Raw genomic sequence first — 21,590 nt, 5'->3', positions numbered from 1 at the left:
AATGGCTTCTCATGAGAGTAGAAAGTTTCTGTAGGCAGAAAATTTGAAAGTGGGGTTTTTTTTGTTTATTTTCTGATTTGCTTAACAAAATGRTAGTAGAAATAAATGTGATTTCCAAATCTTTCCTACATCCACATATGACATTTAGCTTAATTTCATGGAAAGAAAACGAAGAAAGTAGGTCCATCATTCAGTGAGGCTCTTTGCTTGGAGAGGGACATGGACTCCTTCGGTGTATGAGCTTTGTTTCTCTGACGCCTTTTCCTCTGCTCCTTTCCCCGCAGCTATGCGGCACTGATAGCCGACTGGCCCGTGGTGGTGCTGGGCATGTGCACTGTGCTGATAGTGGTGTGTGCTCTGGTTGGGATATTGGTGCCAGATCTTCCAGACTTCTCTGATCCATTGCTGGTAGGTAAATACTAGTCACACGTACTGTGAAATGAGTATTTTTGGTGTGCTGGTTTTTCAGTGATACGAGTAAATGGTGAGTGTAAGTACAGTGCTGTAAAATTGTTAAAATTCCTTTTAAATTCAAGTCTGCCTGGACAAAAACCCTGACTCTTGACATACCTCAGTTTAGTGGACATCTCTGTCTAAAGTCTACAGTGCAGCCTACTGTATTTGGGATCTAAAAATTGAATTGGCGTGTTTATCTTTTTACTATCAAAACTTGAAGATTTTTCCTACTATGGATCTGCTTTGTAATCAATTTCCAGAGAGAGTCCATTAATAGTAAGCATAGAGAAGTAAGTGTTATATGATGAATCCATGAAAGAAATTGGATTTAAGAGCCTGGTAATTCCTCTAATTAAAAAAAAGAAAAAAAGAAAAAAAGATTACAATTTGATGCTACCATAGCTAGCTAAACATGATATAAAAAAGCAATTGCACATCAGTGTTGTGCACTAGTTCAAGTTATGGTTTTCTGCATTCAGATCTCATGCGTCTTACAACAGAACTTCTATACATTGAACAATGTAAATTCATCGTGGTTATAGATAATAGGCACAGTACAACRCAGACCATACGTTCTAAATCAAGTTTCAAAAAGTAAGTGCCAGRATTTTTTTAAAGGAAAGGGGATTCTAAGAGCCTTCTGGGGATGAAATCATATCCATATTGAAAGCTGAAAGTAATCTTTATCAGATTCCCTTAAATACTAAGCTCATTTCTTATTTTTCTTGAGCTGTATTACCCATGAGTAACTTTCAGAATGCTTTTGGAAGAAATTATGTTTTRTTGTTGCCCGCAAATGTAAATATACCATTCCTATAAGTTATGACACAGTACTGTATATATGCAATGTGCAGTAAAGGATATTTCTTGACACAATCAACAGTTACTCAAATTATGGTTAAAAGTCTCTTTTGAAATTATTATAATATTGGCTTTTTCTTGGAGAACTAAAAAGATATACTTCAGGATTTTAAAATCATATTTAATCAGTAAAGAGTGATAATTAAGATACAGAAGAGGACAATCTAGAGCATCCTTGTTCTGAAAACTAATGTATCAAACATTGTCAAAGATTAAATAATCGTAATTTGTCAAGGAGGTAAATAGTAGGCACAAGAATTCTTAATTCCTTGATAGTCCATACAGTTGGTCATTACTTTGTCCAACTGCCCTGTCATAAAGCRCTTTACCTTAAATGTAGATGCCTGGAGTAACTATGATTCATCATGAAAATTGTCTATTACTTTGATCATGTTTCCACTTTCCCATTAAAACTAAAGAATGAAATGTATTACTGGAATTTCATAATATTCTCCCTTAGGGTTTTGAACCAAGAGGGACTGCAATAGGGCAGAGACTGGTCACGTGGAATAATATGGTCAAAAATACAGGGTACAAAGCAACACTGGCAAACTATCCTTTCAAATATGCAGATGAGCAGGCTAAAAGGTAAGAATTTGTATTCAAAATTAACTTCGTTTATTGTTTTTATTGCTTAAAAGAGGCTTGCTCCGGTATCCTCTGAACTCAATGTATACAGTGCCAATGATTTCAACGAACACTGAATCTAATCCTCTGATAAGGCCTTTCATATGGAATTAGATTTTTCCCATCACAAGCTGTTTAAAATATCTTGGCATTTTTGTTTTCTCTTTGAATTATGAGGATTTTTCAGTAGTAGACTCAATGTAATTTCCTTTGAAGTCTCTAAAAGAAGAAAAAACTAATGAATATTTCAGTTCTTGAATACTGAAGTCACACTGGCAAAAAAATATATATTTTTTCTAATGCAAGAGTTATGAAGAGGTGTGACTAGCTTGGGTACTCCTTTTAATGATGTCTTTGCTTAAGAAAAGTAAAACTATTTATCCTGTGTTAGTCATCAGGATGACAGATGGTCAGATGATCACTATGAAAGAGAGAAGAGGCAAGCAGATTGGAACTTCCACAAAGATACCTTTTTCTGCGATATTCCAAGTAAGTGGAGAAATGATACCGAGAAGCCTAAAAAGTTTGCCAGTGTGATGATTTCTGAACTCTTCTTCATGTTGTATGCTTTAATATTAGGAAAATATTTCTTATTTGGTATATTCATAGTAAGTACCTTCTTTTTGTCTGCAGAAGCCTTTGAAGAAATCAAATTAAAAAATTGCATTCTATTGGTGTGTCTTAGGAAGCAATGGTACTTCCTTGAAGTCCTTTCTTTAAGTAGTTCCATTCCTTTAAACTTTTTATGAGTTGTTATCATTGTAAAAGCAGTCTCTTTATATACCTATAGAAGTTGCACCTAATTCAGCTTAGGAAAGAAGTGTTTTATCTGTGCCATCAACACAAATCTMAAAATACCTAAACTAAAGTACTTTTCCTCTTTATGTTTTTATGATATTCTTTTCTAAAAGACATCCACAGGTCACATCCTGCCTAGGATTTAGTGTTTTTTTTTTTTTTTTTTACAAAAAAAAATCTTAAAAACCAAAGGCCTGTGCCTGTGAAGATGTTTAGTTTCAAGTAAAGAGATTATTTTGACCAAGAAATCTGTACTGAACTTCTTAAAAGACATATTGCAAAGACAACTTTGATAGGTCCTGTTCTGGCAGAGAGCATGCGTTAGCAGATGTAGATCTTACCTTTATTTCATGGAATGGTTTTAAACTGGGGTTTTTTGCTGCTACGTTAGTATATGACCTGCTGCTTCAATATATGAACACTGATTACAACATGAAAACGTAATTGTGTAATTGTTTGGTTACGTTACTTTATCTGAGAGAGCAATAACCAAGAAAAAACAGAGATGACAAATAGATTTTTGATTTTTTTTTCAATTATAGTAACGTCTTGCAACAAGTATAAGTGAGAGGAAGTGCACAGCGTGATCAATTCTGCTCCTATAAGTAGAACTGAATTAGACTAATGAGACCTCTCCTAAGGATGAGCAAATGTACTAGAAACTCTACTGAGCATTAACCACAGCTTGAAGCAGAGTTAACTGCTCTTACCCTGCCCACTCTTTTTTATATTTTAAGTCTCATTTTTTTTCTTTCCCCTACTGTTTCTGCACAGTCTCAGTCATAGCAGTCGTGACAGAATAATGCTTCTATAGGAAGGTTTGCCAGCACATTATATAAAGAAAACAGTTTATTTCCTGTTGACCAGTATTTGTCTTCCCTGGTATGCTCCAGGATCAGCAAATTTCAGCTTCCCTAATCCTAAAGCACAGTCAAATATCTTAAAGCACTACCCCCTTAGTCTTTTGATCACAGTTCTCTGAGAGGCAGCAATTCTGCCAATTCACAGCAGAAGGAAAAATTCAGCCTTTTGGTATTTGAAACATTGTAAACTTAATAATGTTTCTTTAACCCAAAATACCCTATTGTGCTACACAGTGCCATAGATTAGTGGGTATAGATTAGTGTGTATGTGTTTAGCTGTGCATGATGATCTTGCTGCTGCTAAGTAATAATTTTCTGCCTAAAAGCTGTCTCCTAATAAATGTGATTCAGTTTGTAATTTAAGCTGTGTGTGTATCTAAACTGTAGAATTCTTTTAAAATGGCCTCAAGGATATTGCAACAATTTCTACTGCAGTCATTCACTTCTGAAGCAAAAACATTCTTGTAGAAACATCTTTATAATTATTATTTATATTCCCAAATGTCTTACTGAATCAGCCTTTGATTACTGTTATCTACATGCTGCCATTATACTGTGCCAAGAATTTCATAATCTGCTGATTAGATCTTCTGATTTTCATGTTTGTCATATTTCAGAAGATAGTTTGCTTGGACAGAAGTCAGTAGAACTTCTAAGASGTATATAATATTTAAGATGCTGTATTTACTATAAGCACTTTAAGGAAACTGAAGCTTTCATGTGGACTGAATCTTGTAGATAAAGAGATCATCTTGAAAAGGAGATGATTCCCATGATCTGAAAAAGATTCCATCTGTATCATTTGAATGGTGGGATTTTGCTTCAGTCTTTGATACCAGGCATAGCTGAATAATCCATAAACTCTCCTACTATAATTTCAGGTGATCGCTATTCACGAGTGGTATTTACTTCAACAGAGGGAGAAAATTTATGGAATTTGAATGCAATTAAGTCAATGTGCAATGTAGATAACTTAAGGGTAAGTAAAGATGGTCTTTGTTTAATACACAGGTATGAAGTATGTATTTCAGAGTTTGTTTTTGCTGCCCATTACAATCTGATAGTGTATGAGAGCATTTCACATTGTCCACATCCTTGTTGATGGTCAGTCTGCATGCAAAGGGTTAACAAACAGCTTTCAGTTTGTACAGTCTTATTACACACAGGAATTTCTTTGGGTTTTGCTGCTAATGCTATCTAGAATCCAGAATAGAACAGGCTAGGGTTGATTCAAAAGTTTCAGTACAGAATGATTGAAGGAACTTAACTTTTGCTGTGTGCTTCCTCTTAAAATATTATTTCCTGGATTTTTGTTCATGCTTCCCAGAAAATACTTGTTTTCCTTGCTTTTTCTGCTTCAGCTGAACTGGTTACGTCTTCACAGTACATGCAGTCTTCTCTGGGAGCCAGTGGATCTTTAGATTTATGAAGTCAAAAGATGATAAATTAGCAGCTGGATGTCAAAGAAACATAGATACAGTATCTAGATGAAGAGCACAAGTAATTAGATCTGGCTTGTGATAATCTAAGAGTTTTTATTTTAAATTGAGAAAATGAAAGAAGACATTTTGGCCTTGTCCATCTGGCTCAGCTGTAATTTTCCTTGGACAATACAGATATGGCTTTCCTTACTCTTGGTACCTTGCATAGCCAAAATGACCAGTGTAATAGCCAGCCTTGGGCTATTACAGCTTTTTCTGCATATATTAGAAGACAGTTAAGCACACTGTTAAAATTGATGTCTGATTTCAACTAATAGGTGTTAACTAACACAGGCTAAAATAAATTAGGCGTTCAGGTAGCACATTTCTAAAACTACAAGCTTGTGACTTGCTGAAAATTTTGTTCTTTGAATTACTAGGCAACTATTTTTTGTGTCCTGGTGACCTCATGTGGAAATTAATTATGCAGTATGTTTTTGTGTATTAATAATGAGCCATTGATTTCCTGATAAGAAACTTGTTTTTCCTCCTCCAAAACCAAAATTGTCGTAAATGATTAACATCGTAAATACAGCACATTTATTTCATGAGGAACGTTTGTTGTATTTGTTTTACTGTTGCCTTTCAGACAAATTCCCAAACTCTTTTCCCTAACCACTGGCATTTGTTTGCTTAAAATTTCGAGCTGCAGTGAAGAACTGTGTGATGAACCTCCCTCTAAGTCTGTTGACGCAGAATTTGTTCTGACTGGGCTCTTTTGCTGTAAGTGGTCACACATTGGTCCTCGTTTCCCCACCGGAGAATCTTGCACTAGCAGAAGGGCTCATGTGCTTACCCCTTATGTCTTTAAATCAAAATGAACCAGGAGAGCAAAATGCAGTATTTAGTCTAATAACCTTTTGCAAGGGGAAGAATTAGGCGAGTTAAGTAGGAGGTGCTCATCTGTGCACATGTTCATGGGATTAAACTGCTACAGGTACAGGTGAGGCAGGTAAATTTCACATATTATAGATCATTGTAAAGCAATTCAGCATAAACAAAGAACAAAAATATTTTTGTATAACAAAATAAAATCAGTTATTACCTCTGAAGGATAATTTTTGTAATGATTGTATTACCCCCGAGGATTTMATCTTTTTTTTGCCCTATATGTATGTACATGTGTATGCTTTTGTAATAAAGCATTATTTCAACTACCACTTTGCAAAACCAAAGAGTGATGAAATCACTCGAGAGGAAACTGTTTTAAAGAACAAGCACCATCCATCTCAACTCCACAAAAGTACCTCTTCCTTTCAAATAAGAACACTTGAGAAACCGAAATGTTGGCTACTTCAGCTGCACCCAGAGCTGTCAATATTTATAAAGAATATTTATTGCAGATAATGTTTCCACTGATCCTTTTTGTAACTTAGGGCATTACTTAATAATAATCAGGCACCATAACAGAGCAGGACAGAAAAAGCTGAAGCTTTTTTCATTAAAATTTAAAAAACACTTGTTATTACTTACATACGGCGTTTCTAAGTTTGAACGCCTTTTAGATCCCATGAAGCGCTGAGATATGCCCCACTTCTGAATGCTGTGTTCTTCTGCTAACATCCAGTCTCTAGAAAGGATGCTAGCTTACCCTGTAGCTATCAGAAGAAATAARTGACTTCAGTGACCTTCTGGTCTTGCAGACTCTGCTCTGGCTGCTGCTATTTCTTTGTTGTTGAATTCATGCTTGTTCAGGGGCACAGCTCTCCTTCTCATTAAATACATGGTAAAACTTCCCATATTAAAAGACAGGAAAATCAGACACTACATTTTCTGGAAGTATGAACCTTAGGGTTTATATATTTTTCTAATGATGAGTAGGATTTCTGCACCAACTATTTACTTAAATATGAGCTATAAGTAAATCCCCTGWGTGTTAATTGCATTCCCATCTGCTTGTAACTATTTAACTATATGTTTTACTAACATTTAGGGGCTTCATCTTGCAGCTGCTCAGCACATGGTAAACCTGTAATCTTCATGGAAACATTGTATACAAAATAGCTATAGGAGGTGTTCTAATTTTTAATTACTTGGATAAGAAGAGTCCTTTCTTTCACGTGTTAATCACAGGGTGTTTTCTCTATAAACCAAAAACAGTCATTTTATAAACTTCAAAGACTGTAAATGATTTTCCCAGTCTGCTGCCCCCAAAATGTGTGTTTGTGCTTCTCTGTCGCTGCACAGATCCATTTGGCAAGGAGATCTGGCTACAGATACAGCATGTGCACAGGATGCACAGCTTTGTTTCTTTAGTTGTCCTGAAATTAAGAAAAAGGCTGCCGGTGGCAGACCCAGTCTGGCAACAGCAGGATGGCTCTGGCCATACCTTTGGTTCACCAGGAAAGAGGGCCCAACACTACAATATATTAACRTTTTACATAGTGTTTTAATGTTATCCCCAAATACATTTTATATTTTAACTTCTAAGTTTCAGCTGGCTGCTCATGTTGCGTTTTGGCAACAGTTACTTTACCAATGAATGTCCATAGCCTGCAGCAAGTACTGAAGAATAGCAGATAAACTCCTTGTGTCGCTTTGAACTTGAATACGCAGAGGAGACAATACAGTCCTTTCCTCCCCATTTGCCTGCCTGACCCAAGGGTTTGCCTATTATATCCTCCTAGGATAAACCTGGAGATGTGCCATGAAAAATACAGATATGCTGTTGCAGTGCTTCCTTTTATTTAGTAGGTTGTTCAGTTTTTCCTGAGTTTGCATGTGTGAGTGTTTTTATCTGGAAACAATCARATGTGAATTATCCTGTTTTTTGGAATGTCAGTTTGTTCTTGTTCAGAAACTGGCTGACAAAATTAAGTCCATATTAAAGCTTTTATAACTGTCAGGAGATTCCCCAAGTACTTTTTTTTTGTCTGCATTATAAATGACTGCTAATAATAAACCTGTGCAATTTTGCTAAAAAAAAATGCAAAGTTTTTATTAAATCTAGCTGATCTGAAGTATGCATGGACAATGATTTAGGGGCCAGGTCTTAAAAACCCATAAGGACATAGGTTATTAATGTAACTTTATTAATATGTGCTTATTGCATATAACTTGATTAATAGACTGAAATTTTACATATGCCTAAATATTTGAAAGGTTAATTCTCACATGATATATATAACAAGCCAGAAGTTTTGTTTAGCAGCATACATATGAAGTTTTTAAGACTTAAATTCCCTGTGCCCTATCAAGTTCATGGGTTTTATGCACTAGAGCAGATTTCCATGCTCTAACCTTGTTAGCTAAGAGATTCAATTGTATTTTATAGACACAGTCAATTTTGCTTAAAAGTGCCTGATGGTGATTTAGCTAAGTCGTATTCTTACTGGCTTCACCTAAATCTAGAACGGTCTTAAAGAAGAGTATGCACATAAGGATTAACGCTCGTTTGGCTAAGGGGATTTCTAAACTAAAATACCGGCTAAGGTTCTTGCTGCCGCAGGATTTTCTCCCGCTCGTTTCCTCCCGCTGGGRTGGCCGTCGGGACGTCCCGGGGGTGGGCGCAGCGCCCCGAGGCGTGAGCGCTCTCTGCGCCCCGGGGCTCAGGCTGGGCGGCTTTGGGCTGCATCCGACTCTCCTGTGCGGGAGCTGCTGGCTCAGGCGGGGACGTGCAGCGCCCTGGGGGAGGCTCGGTATTTCGGGAGATGTGTACGAGAGGCTCACGAAGTCGGAGCCTGTAGAAGAGAGCCCAGATGATGGAAGTCGTTGCTGTAGAGCTGTCACGTCCCTTCTTTCCGGATGGTGAATCCCTGCCTCTCCTAGAAACTTCGGCGTGTGATTTCAAGCAGAAGGAGACTCCTCTAATGTATGACTGGCTGTTTATTTTCAGGACTATGGTATGAGATAGTAGAGGAGAGAAACAATCTTCAGTCGGGAAGAGARCTCGGTGCATCTACAAACAGTAGACTAGAATTGCTGCAGTGCGATATTCTTACCGCTTTGCCARTTTTGTGCTGCTGTGACAGTTCGGTAGAGTTACTGCTGATTTAGCCTGGTATAAGTAATGTGATGCAGATCAAACACTGTCTGTGGAAGTAAGAGTTTAAAATATTAACACAAAACGACTGTAAGCTCAATTTTCATCACACTTAAATTTTCTGTGTGTGAATGTTTCTAATTTCAAAATACCATTCAGACTCTTGCTTTAAAATGGATTTTTGCCTTGCCTGTCTTTATACAGATCAGATCTCATTCCCAATTTGGTGATCTCTGCCAGAGAGCCACTGCTGCTTCGTGCTGTCCTAGCTGGACGCTGGGCAACTATATTGCCATTTTAAACAACAGGTCATCATGTCAAAAAGTTGTAGAACGAGATGTCTCTCACACCCTAAAGCTGCTTCGCACGTGTGCCAAATACTACTACAATGGGACCTTGGGACCGGACTGCTGGGACATGAATGCCAAAAGGAAGGACCAGCTCAAGTGTACAAATGTGCCTCGTAAATGTACAAAGTACAATGCTGTTTACCAGATCCTCCACTACCTAGTGGACAAGGATTTTCTAAGCCCAAAGACAGCTGACTATGTCCTACCAGCTTTAAAATACAGCATGCTCTTCTCTCCGACTGAGAAAGGAGAAAGCATGATGAATATTTACCTGGATAACTTTGAGAACTGGAACTCTTCTGATGGTGTAACAACCATCACCGGGATTGAGTTTGGAATAAAACATAGTTTGTTTCAAGATTACCTGTTGATGGATACCGTGTATCCTGCCATAGCCATTGTAATTGTTCTGTTAGTTATGTGTGTATACACGAAGTCCATGTTTATCACGCTGATGACTATGTTTGCAATAATTAGCTCCTTGATTGTTTCTTATTTTCTCTATCGGGTAGTATTTAATTTTGAGTTTTTTCCATTTATGAATCTCACTGCATTAATTATTCTTGTTGGAATTGGAGCAGATGATGCTTTTGTCTTATGTGATGTTTGGAACTACACAAAGTTTGATAAACCTCATGCTGGAACTTCTGAGACAGTAAGCATCACATTGCAGCATGCTGCTCTTTCCATGTTTGTCACCAGTTTCACCACCGCGGCTGCCTTCTATGCTAATTATGTCAGCAATATCACAGCAATCAGATGTTTTGGTGTTTACGCTGGCACTGCCATATTGGTGAATTATGTTTTGATGGTTACATGGCTACCTGCTGTAGTTGTATTACATGAACGATACCTTCTCAATATTTTCAGTTGCTTTAAAAAATCTCAGCAGAGGGTATACAACAACAAAAACTGCTGGACAGTATTGTGCCAAATGTTCCACAAGGTTATTTTTGCRGTCTCAGAAGCATCCAGGATATTTTTTGAAAAAGTTTTGCCGTGCATTGTTATCAAATTTCGATACATTTGGCTTTTCTGGTTTCTTGCCTTAACAATAGGTGGAGCATATATTGTGTGTGTAAATCCAAAGATGAAATTGCCATCGTTGGAGCTCTCTGAGTTTCAGGTATTTAGGTCTTCTCACCCGTTTGAACGATATGATGCAGAATACAAAAAGCTTTTTATGTTTGAACGTGTCCACCATGGAGAGGAACTCCACATGCCAATTACGGTTATCTGGGGTGTCATACCTGAAGATAATGGTGACCCTTTAAACCCTAAAAGTAAAGGAAAGTTGCAGCTGGATAGTAGTTTTAATATTGCTAGCCCAGCTTCACAGGTTTGGATTTTACGTTTCTGTCAGAAGTTAAGAAATCAAACATTTTATCATCAGACTGAAGAACAAGACTTCACGAGCTGCTTTATCGAAACATTTAAGCAGTGGATGGAAAATCAGGACTGCGATGAGCCATCTCTTTACCCTTGCTGCAGCCACTGGAGCTTTCCATACAAGCAAGAAGTTTTTGAATTATGTATCAAGAGAGCTATAATGGAGTTAGAAAGAAGCACAGGGTACCATTTAGATAGCAAAACCCCAGGGCCTCGCTTTGACCTAAATGACACTATTCGGGCAGTGGTGTTGGAGTTCCAGAGCACCTACCTCTTCACACTTGCTTATGAGAAAATGCATCAGTTCTACAAAGAGGTGGACTCCTGGATTTCAAATGAGCTTAGTTCTGCTCCCGAGGGTCTCAGCAATGGCTGGTTTGTGAGTAATTTAGAATTTTATGATCTTCAGGACAGCCTGTCTGATGGTACTCTGATTGCCATGGGTCTTTCAGTTGCTGTTGCGTTTAGTGTAATGCTTCTTACAACTTGGAACATAATTATAAGCCTTTATGCAATCGTTTCAATAGCTGGAACTATTTTTGTCACTGTAGGTTCTCTGGTTCTTCTTGGATGGGAGCTAAATGTGTTAGAATCTGTCACTATTTCTGTGGCTGTCGGCTTATCTGTAGACTTTGCTGTTCACTATGGAGTGGCTTATCGCTTAGCCCCTGATCCTGACCGAGARGGAAAAGTCATCTTTTCTTTAAGCCGTATGGGTTCTGCTATTGCAATGGCTGCATTGACCACGTTTGTAGCTGGAGCGATGATGATGCCTTCTACAGTGCTGGCCTACACGCAGCTTGGCACCTTTATGATGCTTATAATGTGCATTAGTTGGGCTTTTGCAACATTCTTCTTCCAGTGCATGTGCCGCTGCCTTGGGCCCCAGGGCACTTGTGGCCAGATTCCACTACCAAAAAAACTGCAATGCAATGCCTTCTCTCAGACGTTTTCAGGAGGACAGGGAAGCAGAGGACAAAATAAATCACATTCAGTTAGCAAATACCAGCTGGACTCCAGAAATCAAAAACCAGAAATGGAGCATGAGCACTATGAGCTGGAGCCTCTGGCATCCCAAACCAGTAACTGTAACCCTGCAGAGAAAGTGACTTATGAGGAAACWCATATCTGCTCTGAACTCTTCAGTAGCAGGCCCCAAAACACGTGTATGCCTATGCATTCAGCATATAACAGTGAAGTGAATAAAAGCATTCAAAAAGTTGCTGGTTCAGCTGTGTTACAGTCATCTGTTGACCAACGTACCGTATGCCCACTTTTCTCTCCAAACAGACATTGYAGCTGTCCTGATGCATATAAGCAGGTAGCAGTGAAGTGGAGCCCGCACTCATGTCAACAGTTAAGTGATACCTTCTGTTACCAGTGCTCTCCTTCAGCTGGAGCAGTACAGCTCCAAAACGTTGCGGCTCCCGTGAATGCTTTGCAGCAGGCTCCAGAAGGGTACGTGCGCCCAGTCCAGCACGTCCTCCGCTGCGGTTGCCTTCAAGAAAGGCTCAAAAGAACGATGACACAGAACTCTCTGCCTAAAAATTTTTTCTTCCAGTCAGTACAACAGTTTCAGGCACATCAAAGAGTAAATAGGACAGATTCATGTGGTCATCAAAACCCGGAGGAAAACATAAAAACTCTTCCAGAAGTGATGAGCTCCTCGCAATTTCTCTGCCGAAATGCAGGGCCTCTAATGATGCATTGCTCTGAATGTGAGAACAGTGTATCAACTAACCAAAAGGGACTCTGTCAGAAGGACAAATGTGATGGAAAGTGTGGTACGGAAGTAAACGGGGTTGAAAGCAAGCAAGCCTCTATGTCRAAGCAGAAGAAGAAAGCTGAGAGCAAAACCCATCAGCATTTGTTGGAGAATGAGCAGGTTTTGAAGGCTGACCAAAATGATCAGAAACACCTGCTGAGTAGGTCGGGGAGAGAGGCTCACTATGAAGGTTGCCATGAAAATTCACACTGTTGTAGCAAGGCTTTAACAGTGAAGTGCAATTCTGTTGCCTGTCAAATGCCAAACATCGAAGCCAATGTGCCTCCTCTGTTAATGCGCCCAGAACTTTCCAATGAAAGTTTGTTAATAAAAACGCTATAATAAATCTTTAATTTGGCAATCTTGTGTCTTTCTTTTAAAAGTACATTTAAAAACTAATGAGTAAGGTCCTGATTAAATATGAATTATAATTTTCCTTTTGGAATGAAAAATGTATTTTATAGAACGGTAACATTTATACTTTTCATGAAGCCATTACGTGTAGTGAAACCTGATACTGTCCAGAATGTTTTTTGCTGTAACTCGGAAGATGGATTATACTTAATTTAGTTTTTGCCTCAGGGCACTTGAGTTTGAATTTTTCTTATAAGCCATCTCAAGAAATAAAGTAATATGAAGAAACTCCCCCTTTTCCGAAGCCAGGGCATGTGAGACTCGTAACATTTGGGGTAGAGGATGGTGGCCACATCTCTTACCCCGCTCCTCTGCTGCCTTGGCAGGCTCCTGTTGAGACCATGGTGCGCACCATGGATCAACCGGAGTGCCCTAGTTGTGTCAGTTCAGGGTTGTCTGGAAGACCGGCTCTGCGGTGTGCTGTGTTTTGAGAATATATTTAACTACTAATCCTAACAAAATCTGAAGAATAGCTCTGTAGAGGTCAGCAGCGCTTGCACTGCCATTGTTATATATCTGTATATATAGTACAGTAAAACATTTTAAACTGCCCTTCCTGGCAGTTACTGTATAGCTTACCCTTAAGTACAAGAGACTGCAAGAAGAAACTATGGTAAGTGAAAGTTATTTACTGCATGTGAAGACAAGAAACGTACAATTTTTTTATATGATGTTTATACGTATGTATGTATACAAAGTCAGGAGTTTATCAAGTCAGGAATGAAGTGCCTTCCAATACTACATTTTTCCTATTGCGTTTTTCCATAAATGTGAAAATTAGAAGTAAAGCAGTTGCAAAAAAAAAGCATAGCACGCGTTCTAAACTTACTGCCAGTAATATGGGATGCAGTTGATTCAGAAAGCTCAAATGGGGCTTTATTAAAATTAAAATGTCATGTTCAGGGTTTTTGCTTACCCATAGAAGATCCAAAAATATAGTTACAAGTTAAATCATTTAAATGAGAAACTGGATTTTAGATATTGTATTTATGTGACGAAATGATTTTCTCGATAGGTACGATTTGGTCATGGAGACACTTGCTGGTGTCGTGATGCAGAGAAGGTGGATTCGAGATGTGGATATATAATTTATCGTAATTGATATGTAATCTAATGCTGAATCGCTCTTCTAGTGATAGTTTGGTTGTATCARTGATGTTGATTTACTTTCCTTAGGTAACGTAAGATACATTTCGAAGAACAGTTTGCTGTCCTGTACTTGGCGTGTTATGACTGGCTGTAGGAAAAGCTTAGCTTTTTCTGCTCTAATTTTCATATCAAAGGGACGTAGAAGATCAGTTTCGTATGGCAAACCAGTTTGGTTTGTCTCAGGGGTGGTGATGTCCGTGCTTACRTACCCCAGCGACTGGAGCAGAATAAGAGGTTGAACTTTACAGAAAAAATGAAGTGATTTTACATGGCTTAAGAGGAGTCCTGTTTTCTCTTGGCTATAAAACAAAACTCATTTTTACTAAAAATTAATTTTCAATAAAACTTTTAAAACTCAAAACTCAATTTAGAGCTACATTCCTTCTAAATGTCTGTAATGAGAGTAATACAAAGATTTTCTGTGCACTGTAGAGGCCAGGAATCATAAAGAACTAGTATTGGCCATGCTAGTAATCGAAATAAAAGGGGTAAGAAATACATTGGGCTGTTGCCATGTGGTGCTAACCAGCTTTCTTTCTAACCACTATACATGCCACAGTGTAATTTCTGTGAGGGGTGGACGTAACGCGCTAGGAAATAAATTTTTAGACGATAAGCCAGAGCTAAAGTCGAGATCACGACAGCTTAGCTGACCTCTAGCCCGGCCTTGCCAAAGCGGCGTGCGATGCTCGGGTTGTGCCGCCACGTCGGCTGCACCGCGGGCGGACGCGGGCCTTTCGGAGGTCCCTGGCTGACACGGCCGCACAGCTCAAGAGCACCGGTGAGCTCGAAACCGGAGGTAGCTCAAAGCCAGCTTTTCCCCACGGCGTTCTGCAGAAGGGAACTCCCTCCTGCTGCTTATTAAATAACGGTGAGGTAAGTGATAAAGATTAGTATGGTGTTTTCAGTATGATTTATATGTTTTTAAGAAAGGCTGATACAGTAAAAAAAATCCTGGGGCAGATAAGGAGCTGTGATGTAACGCACACTTAGAAAAGATTAAAATGAGCYAACGTACTTGGCGAGCGGACGATACTGCTGTTGCGTTTGCCATTTGCGACTTTGCCGTTGCCTCCCTGCCAGCCTCTCTGTTCCTGCTGTCACTTAGCTGGACGCACGGCAGCCGCTGAAAGAGCACGTTTAGTATTTGTGTGCGTGGCACCAAGCGGATGTGCATAAGCATCGGCTGTGTAGCTGCATGCTTGGACTGCAAAATCCAAAGCAATACGAGAGTCCTGGAGAGTGGATGAGAATAGGACTTGGTGGCTGGAGGCTAGCGAGGCCCCCAGGGCATGAGTGAGAGCTGAGCTAAATATTAATATGTTAAGTTTTTGTAGGCTGCGAGGAGCACGTGGGGAGATGTGGGATCCTTTTCCGCTCCCGGAAAACTTAGCAAAGACCATTACATCCTACTGAGATGTCTCTCGAGAGCGCGGCCAGCGGTTGCCAAGTCCCCGGGGGAGGWCTTCGGCTTACGATGCTGTCGCTGCCATTAGCTGAGGCCCTTCCTCGCGTCGCCGTCACTTCGTGAACCGGGACGTGCGCGTCGYGAGCTGGCTGAGCGTGGAGCAGCCCTTGCAGCCTGCGGCCCGGGCAGCGAGGGCCCTGCCGCTCGCTCCKTGGGCTCAGCAGACCTGGGCCTCCGCTTCTGCGGATGAACCGCCCCGGGGAGCTTACAGCTTTGGGCAGGCTGCTTGGAAACTGCTCTGCACGAAGGCTGAAGGAGAGCCCTAGGAAGACAACACAGTTATAGGGAAGACTCGGTTATAACTYGTGCGTATAACGAGTCTTTAAAATAATACCTCTTTCTCTGAGAAGTCTGAGAGACTTCACGTAGGAGGACAGGGATCTGCTTGTGTCTCCTAAGTTGCTAGCRCGCTTACTCCAACAGTAACCTGCATGAACCAGAATCTTCCTGGGAGTGGGACTTGCAGCTGAGCCTATCCCTTTCAGATTCACTTAAACCCTGAAAAAACCATGTGGCTAACGTGCTAGGCAATGTTAGTTGACTGTGTTGTCCTTAGGCTCTGTGTTTTTCAGMTTGCATTCGTATTTATAATGTGAGTAACACAGCGATTAGCTTAACAAAAAGAAGATAYGCTGATTTACAGTAAGCCTTTTCAAATATTATGCCATGCTCAATATATAACTGCTCTAAACGTCATGCTGCTACCTCATATAATGCGTTGGTAGATTGRTAGGTAGCTGGTACAGCAACAGAAAGGAACACTACCCATAGTTTTTAAGCTAATATTTCATAGTTTAGATTTTCAAAAAGAAAATTAAAATCCGTCCTTTCGCAATCACCTGCAATCAGTTATAATTTGTTCTTTATTAACTAACATGGAAGTATTCCTTTGAAATGCTTTGGGTTTGGAGCACCTCTGATTTTACCAGGTGGAGCTCAGACTCCAGTCCAAGAGAGGTCTAAAAATAGAGGTTGACAAATGACAAAATTTTAGTACTGTAAGAAATGCCAGACTTGATAAAAAATTGAATGTATTCTATTTATATTGAGAATGTTATACTATTTAATATAGGTAGCAGATGGCTGATTCAGGCCAAAATCACACTGACTTCATTGAATTGGAACTTAAATTTTTTCCACGTGCTGGCAAGCTATATTAAATTTTACTTCTACTAATAATATCTGAAGTACCTATACATCTAGCATTTGATTTATGAAGGTAAGTTGGGACACCACAGTGCTAAGCACTGCGTTTTCCCGCAGTGTGAAACCATGCTTGCCTTTACCTAAATAAATAAATAATCAGTCTATATAAGTAAGAGAGAGGCGTGCAAGAAAGGTGAGAGCTTTTTTGCTCATAACAGATCTCCACAGACTCCTGAACTTGAATTCAGTACCGGTATTACAAAACTACCCTCGCTTTTTTTCCACGCCAATTTATTGTCCCTCAGTTGTTCCCTCCGTGCATCGTATCCGTTCGGCATCCGTCGTTCCGCCTCTTCGTGGCTCTCATCTCTCCGCTCGCTTTGCCCGCGGAAGATCTCTGAGGTTTGGAGAGCCCATAAGACAGATCACGTGCAGCTCCGGCAGAGCCCTGGCGCTGACTGCAGTTTTTAAGGTACTAGTGTGTTGTAACTAGTGAACGCTAAGTGGTTTTATGCCCTGAGGACTCTTACTTTGTCGTTTGCCTTTATTTGGTAGCTTGTGTTCTGGGTATTTTTTCTAAGCTTGCTGCTTCAGGAAGTTACATAGGCTCAAGTATTTTTGGGAGGCACCTAATTTTTAGTTGATTCCTGAAACGGATTAAAGGCATTATTATTAACTCTTAATTGTAATTATAGTGGCTACATTACAGTGGCCTGATCCTCAGAACAGACTATGATTAAAGTAAAAACTTGAGCTCCGAAATGTCACAGCCTTGAAAATTTGCCCTAAGCCATATCTTTTGCATACAAGAATATTTTTCAAAGAGTAGTCAATAACGGGGAATGTTATAATTTAAATCTTTAGCCAGATGAGGTACCAAGATTGCTGCTGGATTCCAGTGTATTAGAAGTCATTTCCTGGACACTGAATGACAAGTGAGGACAGCTTGGCTTCGGGTGACCGACCGGCAGCACCTCCAGTTGTCTGCCCAACGCCAGCAGCAGCTCCCCTGAAACCACTTTGTGGTAAACTGCAGCATTTGGGGCTCCCTGAGAAGCTGCCGGGTATCTGCAGCCTGGGGAGACTGGGGTGGGGATGGCGGAGGCGGGCAATAACCTTCTCAGCCACCTCTTCTTCCCTTCATGAACAGGTGAAGTTCTGTGTTTTCCATAGAAACTTCTATACGTTGCATGCTGGGGCCATAATTCAGCTCTCACTTTCATGGTATAAATCRGGTAAGTGAACTGGAGGCTCCGGAGCTCTGTTGGCATTAGAGAGGAATCACAACTGCTGGGTTTGGGCTGTCATAAAAGCTCCTGAGTGCACTTGAGTGTCTGGCCCTAAATCCATTTTCAGAAAGAGATGCTAATGTGCAAAAGCACATGGATGTCCTCAGAATCCAGGCTGTGCAAAATGAACAAAAACGGGCAATTGACGGCATGAAAACTCACGGTACGTGAAGAGGGGGCTTGGCAGTGCTTGGGCGGAGAGCTGTGTCGCTGCCATCCTGCCATACGTGGTTAGATTTTTCACTTTTCAATACAGAAATACAAGTATGATGTATTATGCTATTGCCCTAATCTTTTCCAAGAGATCTGATACGATACGGCTGAGCATCAGACTTTTTCCCCCAAAATACGTTCTTTTCAATCTGACAAAACTTAAATTTAAGGCAATCGTAGCAGCAAAGCTGTCCAACACCCTCACCCCCCCTTTCTTCTTTTCTGTGCCTTAATTAGGGATTTGTCTCATGTGACCCTAAAATTTCGATCTTTTCTTAAATGCCCTGATGGCTTGATTTTTCTTTTTGGACATAATACTGAATCTGTTGCATCTTTTTCATGCGATAAATGTAGCTCATTTTGACGTTAATGTACACTAAAGATAACAATGTATGGATAAAATAACACACACAAGTTCTTCCTCTCCTTGTGTTGATTCCCATTTATCTTCAGGTTTTGAAATATGTCTTGTGCAGCATAATCRCTTTGATCCTTTCTTATTAGAGAAACTTAGATTTAGGGGATAAAATATGTCAGCTTTTTAACAAATCACAGCAATATTATACCACTAAATAGGGCAGATGATAAAGACTGCTGTGTTACACTGACCTTAGTGTGMGTACTTACACTGGTAGGTAGTTACATAGTTTGGAGGTGTTTTATTTGGTGTAGCATTCGTAGAGCATAATCTTCACATGGAAGGACGGAGATGAGTCCCTGTTCTGAAGCGGTATGAATTTTGTAGCTTACGTGATAGGTGCTGACTTATCACAGATACGCCTCTTCTTTTGTGTCGCATTGTCTTCACTGTGTTTAAAACATATTGAGCAAAGAGCTTGGAAAAAAATAAGTCAGGAAGCATTAAGCAAAATAAAATTAAAAAAATGCTAGGATTACGGTGGCTTACTAGGAGGAAAACAGCTATTTTCTGGATTCTGTGAAGACTTTTTAACTCCCTAGCTGACTTAATGTGTCCCAGATGAACAGCATGCTGTTATAGAATGAGAATTCAAGAAATTGTCTGTTGGCCTCTCTTCATGGTATCACTTTCCAGTAAAGTTTGACTATGTGAAATAATTTTAACAGCACTGGGGAAAGATGATACCTTACCAAAAGAAGGTTCCTTAATGAAGGCTATCATTCAGGTGTTACTCTGTCTTGGCTTTTTCATTATTTGCAGCTGAAAAATAATACAAGAACTGAACTAATGTATTTTAGCTGCAAGATACTAATGGCCATAAGCAAAGATTTGAGACAGCTTAGTAGGTGCCCTGGATAACTCAGATCTATAGCTTTCAATTAGTCTAGTGGAGAGAGGCACCCCRAAGCCTTATTTGTACTGCAATACGTTTATATGGGATACTTGATAGAGTTTAGTATTTTGCAAAACTCAACTAAATGTCTTGAAAACCTCTGTAAATGCMGTATTTGAGAGTCCTGATTTAGGGRAAAAAAAACCCAACTACAAGAACTGTTATGATCTCCTCAGAGTAGTAAGTCCTAAACACAGCAGTAAATAAAAGCTTGTAGAAGGTCGCTGATGTTTATTTAGGGAATTGTAATATTCTATGTATTTAATGTTGATGGTGTTTAAAAAAGATGCATTTCAGGAACCTGTAATAAGTGYTAGTACTTGTTCAAGACAAAGTACCAGGGGTCTTCAAGCAGTAACTCAGTGCACATCTTAGTGCTCCAGTTTTGATGTACTCCAGTTGGCACCTATTATACGGGTTTCACAAGCACAGCAGTGCAGCAAATCTGGCTGCCACTGATCAGGACTGTGGATGGAGACCAACAAAACTGAGGCCATGTGTGAAGCAGAAGGCAAGTTCGCTGGTTTGTCTTCTGCCAGATGCCAGCTTGTGGGCAATGGAGGAGAGAGGTTGGAGCAGTTCTTCTGCCTGTCCCCTAAGGGCAAAAGCTGATGACTTTGACCAGCACAGATGTGTCAGAACCTGAAAGGCAAATAAAGTCCTTGAAGAAGATTCGTAAAGGGGCCCTGGTGACAAGGGATCCAGAGAAGGCAGAATTACTGAWTGCCTTCTTTGCTTCAGTCTTCACTGCTAGGGGCAGCCCTCAGGAATCCTGTAGCCTGGATGTGAGGGAGAAAGTCTGGAGAAGGGAAGACTTTCCTTTGGTTGAGGAGGATAGGATTAGAGACCTTCTGGGCAGGCTAGACATCCACAAAACCATGGGCCCGGATGGGATGCACCCACAGGTACTGAGGGAGCTGGCGAATGTTGTCACCAGGCTGCTCTCCATCATCTTTGAAAGGTCCTGGAGAACTGGAGAGGTGCCTGAGGACTGGAAGAGAGCCAGTGTCACTCCAGTCTTCAAAAAGGGCAAGGAGGAGGACCCAGGCAACTATTGGCCAGTCAGCCTCACCTCCATCCCTGGAAAGGTGATGGAACAGCTCCTTCTGGATGTCATCTCCAGGCATATGGAGGAAAAGAAGATGATCAGGAGTAGCCAGCATGGATCCACCAAGGGGAAAGCCTGCTTAACCAATCTGATAGCCTTCTGTGATGGAATGACTGGCTGGGTAGATGAGGGGAGAGCAGTGGGCGTTGTGTACCTTGACTTCAGCAAGGCTTTCGACACTCTCTCCTGTAACATCCTCCTAGAGAAGCTCAGGAAGTGTGGGTTAGACGAGTGGATGGTGAGGTGGATTGAGAACTGGCTGAAAGGCAGAGCTCAGAGGGTCGTCATCAGTGGAGCAGAATCTAATGGGAGGCCTGTGGCTAGTGGAGTCCCCCAGGGCTCAGGACTGGGTCCCATCCTGTTCAACTTATTCATCAATGAGCTGGATGAGGGGACAGAGTGCCTCCTCAGCAAGTTTGCTGATGATACCAGGCTGGGAGGAGTGACTGACACACCTGAGGGCTGTGCTGCCATTCAGAGAGACCTGGACAGGCTGAAGAGCTGGGCAGAGAGGAACCTCATGAGGTTCAACAAGGGCAAATGTCCTGCACCTAGGGAGAAATAACCCTAGGCACCAGTACGAGCTGGGAGCTGACCTGCTGCTGGAGAGCAGCTCTGCGGAGAAGGACCTGGGAGTGTTGGTGGATGACAAGTTGACCATGAGCCAGCAATGTGCCCTTGTGGCCAAGAAGGCCAGTGGTCTCCTGGGAGACCAGACTAGGAAGAGTGTTGCCAGCAGGTGGAGGGAGGTGATCCTGCCCCTCTACTCAGCCCTGGGGAGGCCTCATCTGGAGTCCTGTGTCCAGTTCTGGGCTCCCCACTACAAGAGAGACATGGAGCTACTGGAGAAAGTCCAGCAGAGGGCTATGAGGATGGTCAGAGGGCTGGAGCACCTGGCCTATGAGGAACGGCTGCGAG

The 21,590-nt window shown here is 40.7% G+C and overlaps 1 protein-coding gene across 5 annotated transcripts in view; it reads left to right on the top strand.

Moving 5' to 3' along the window:
- DISP1 (dispatched RND transporter family member 1) overlaps positions 1-12,933 on the top strand; it is an 84,558-nt gene extending 71,625 nt beyond the window's left edge. For all 5 annotated transcript variants that reach the window (XM_085311797.1, XM_085311803.1, XM_085311777.1 and 2 more), the window contains 5 exons: positions 285-408; positions 1,778-1,905; positions 2,336-2,433; positions 4,487-4,584; positions 9,273-12,933. In XM_085311797.1, the coding sequence (XP_085167923.1) occupies positions 285-408; positions 1,778-1,905; positions 2,336-2,433; positions 4,487-4,584; positions 9,273-12,914 (4,090 nt within the window). In that variant the 3' untranslated portion in view covers positions 12,915-12,933. The remainder of the gene's footprint in view (positions 1-284; positions 409-1,777; positions 1,906-2,335; positions 2,434-4,486; positions 4,585-9,272) is intronic.
- Positions 12,934-21,590: the final 8,657 nt, after the last annotated feature.

The sequence above is a fragment of the Rhea americana genome, unplaced genomic scaffold, assembly GCF_003343005.1.
Source record: "Rhea americana isolate MKP2758 unplaced genomic scaffold, rheAme1 scaffold_109, whole genome shotgun sequence".
Taxonomy (NCBI): domain Eukaryota; kingdom Metazoa; phylum Chordata; class Aves; order Rheiformes; family Rheidae; genus Rhea; species Rhea americana.
This window is presented reverse-complemented; position numbering and strand designations above follow the sequence as displayed.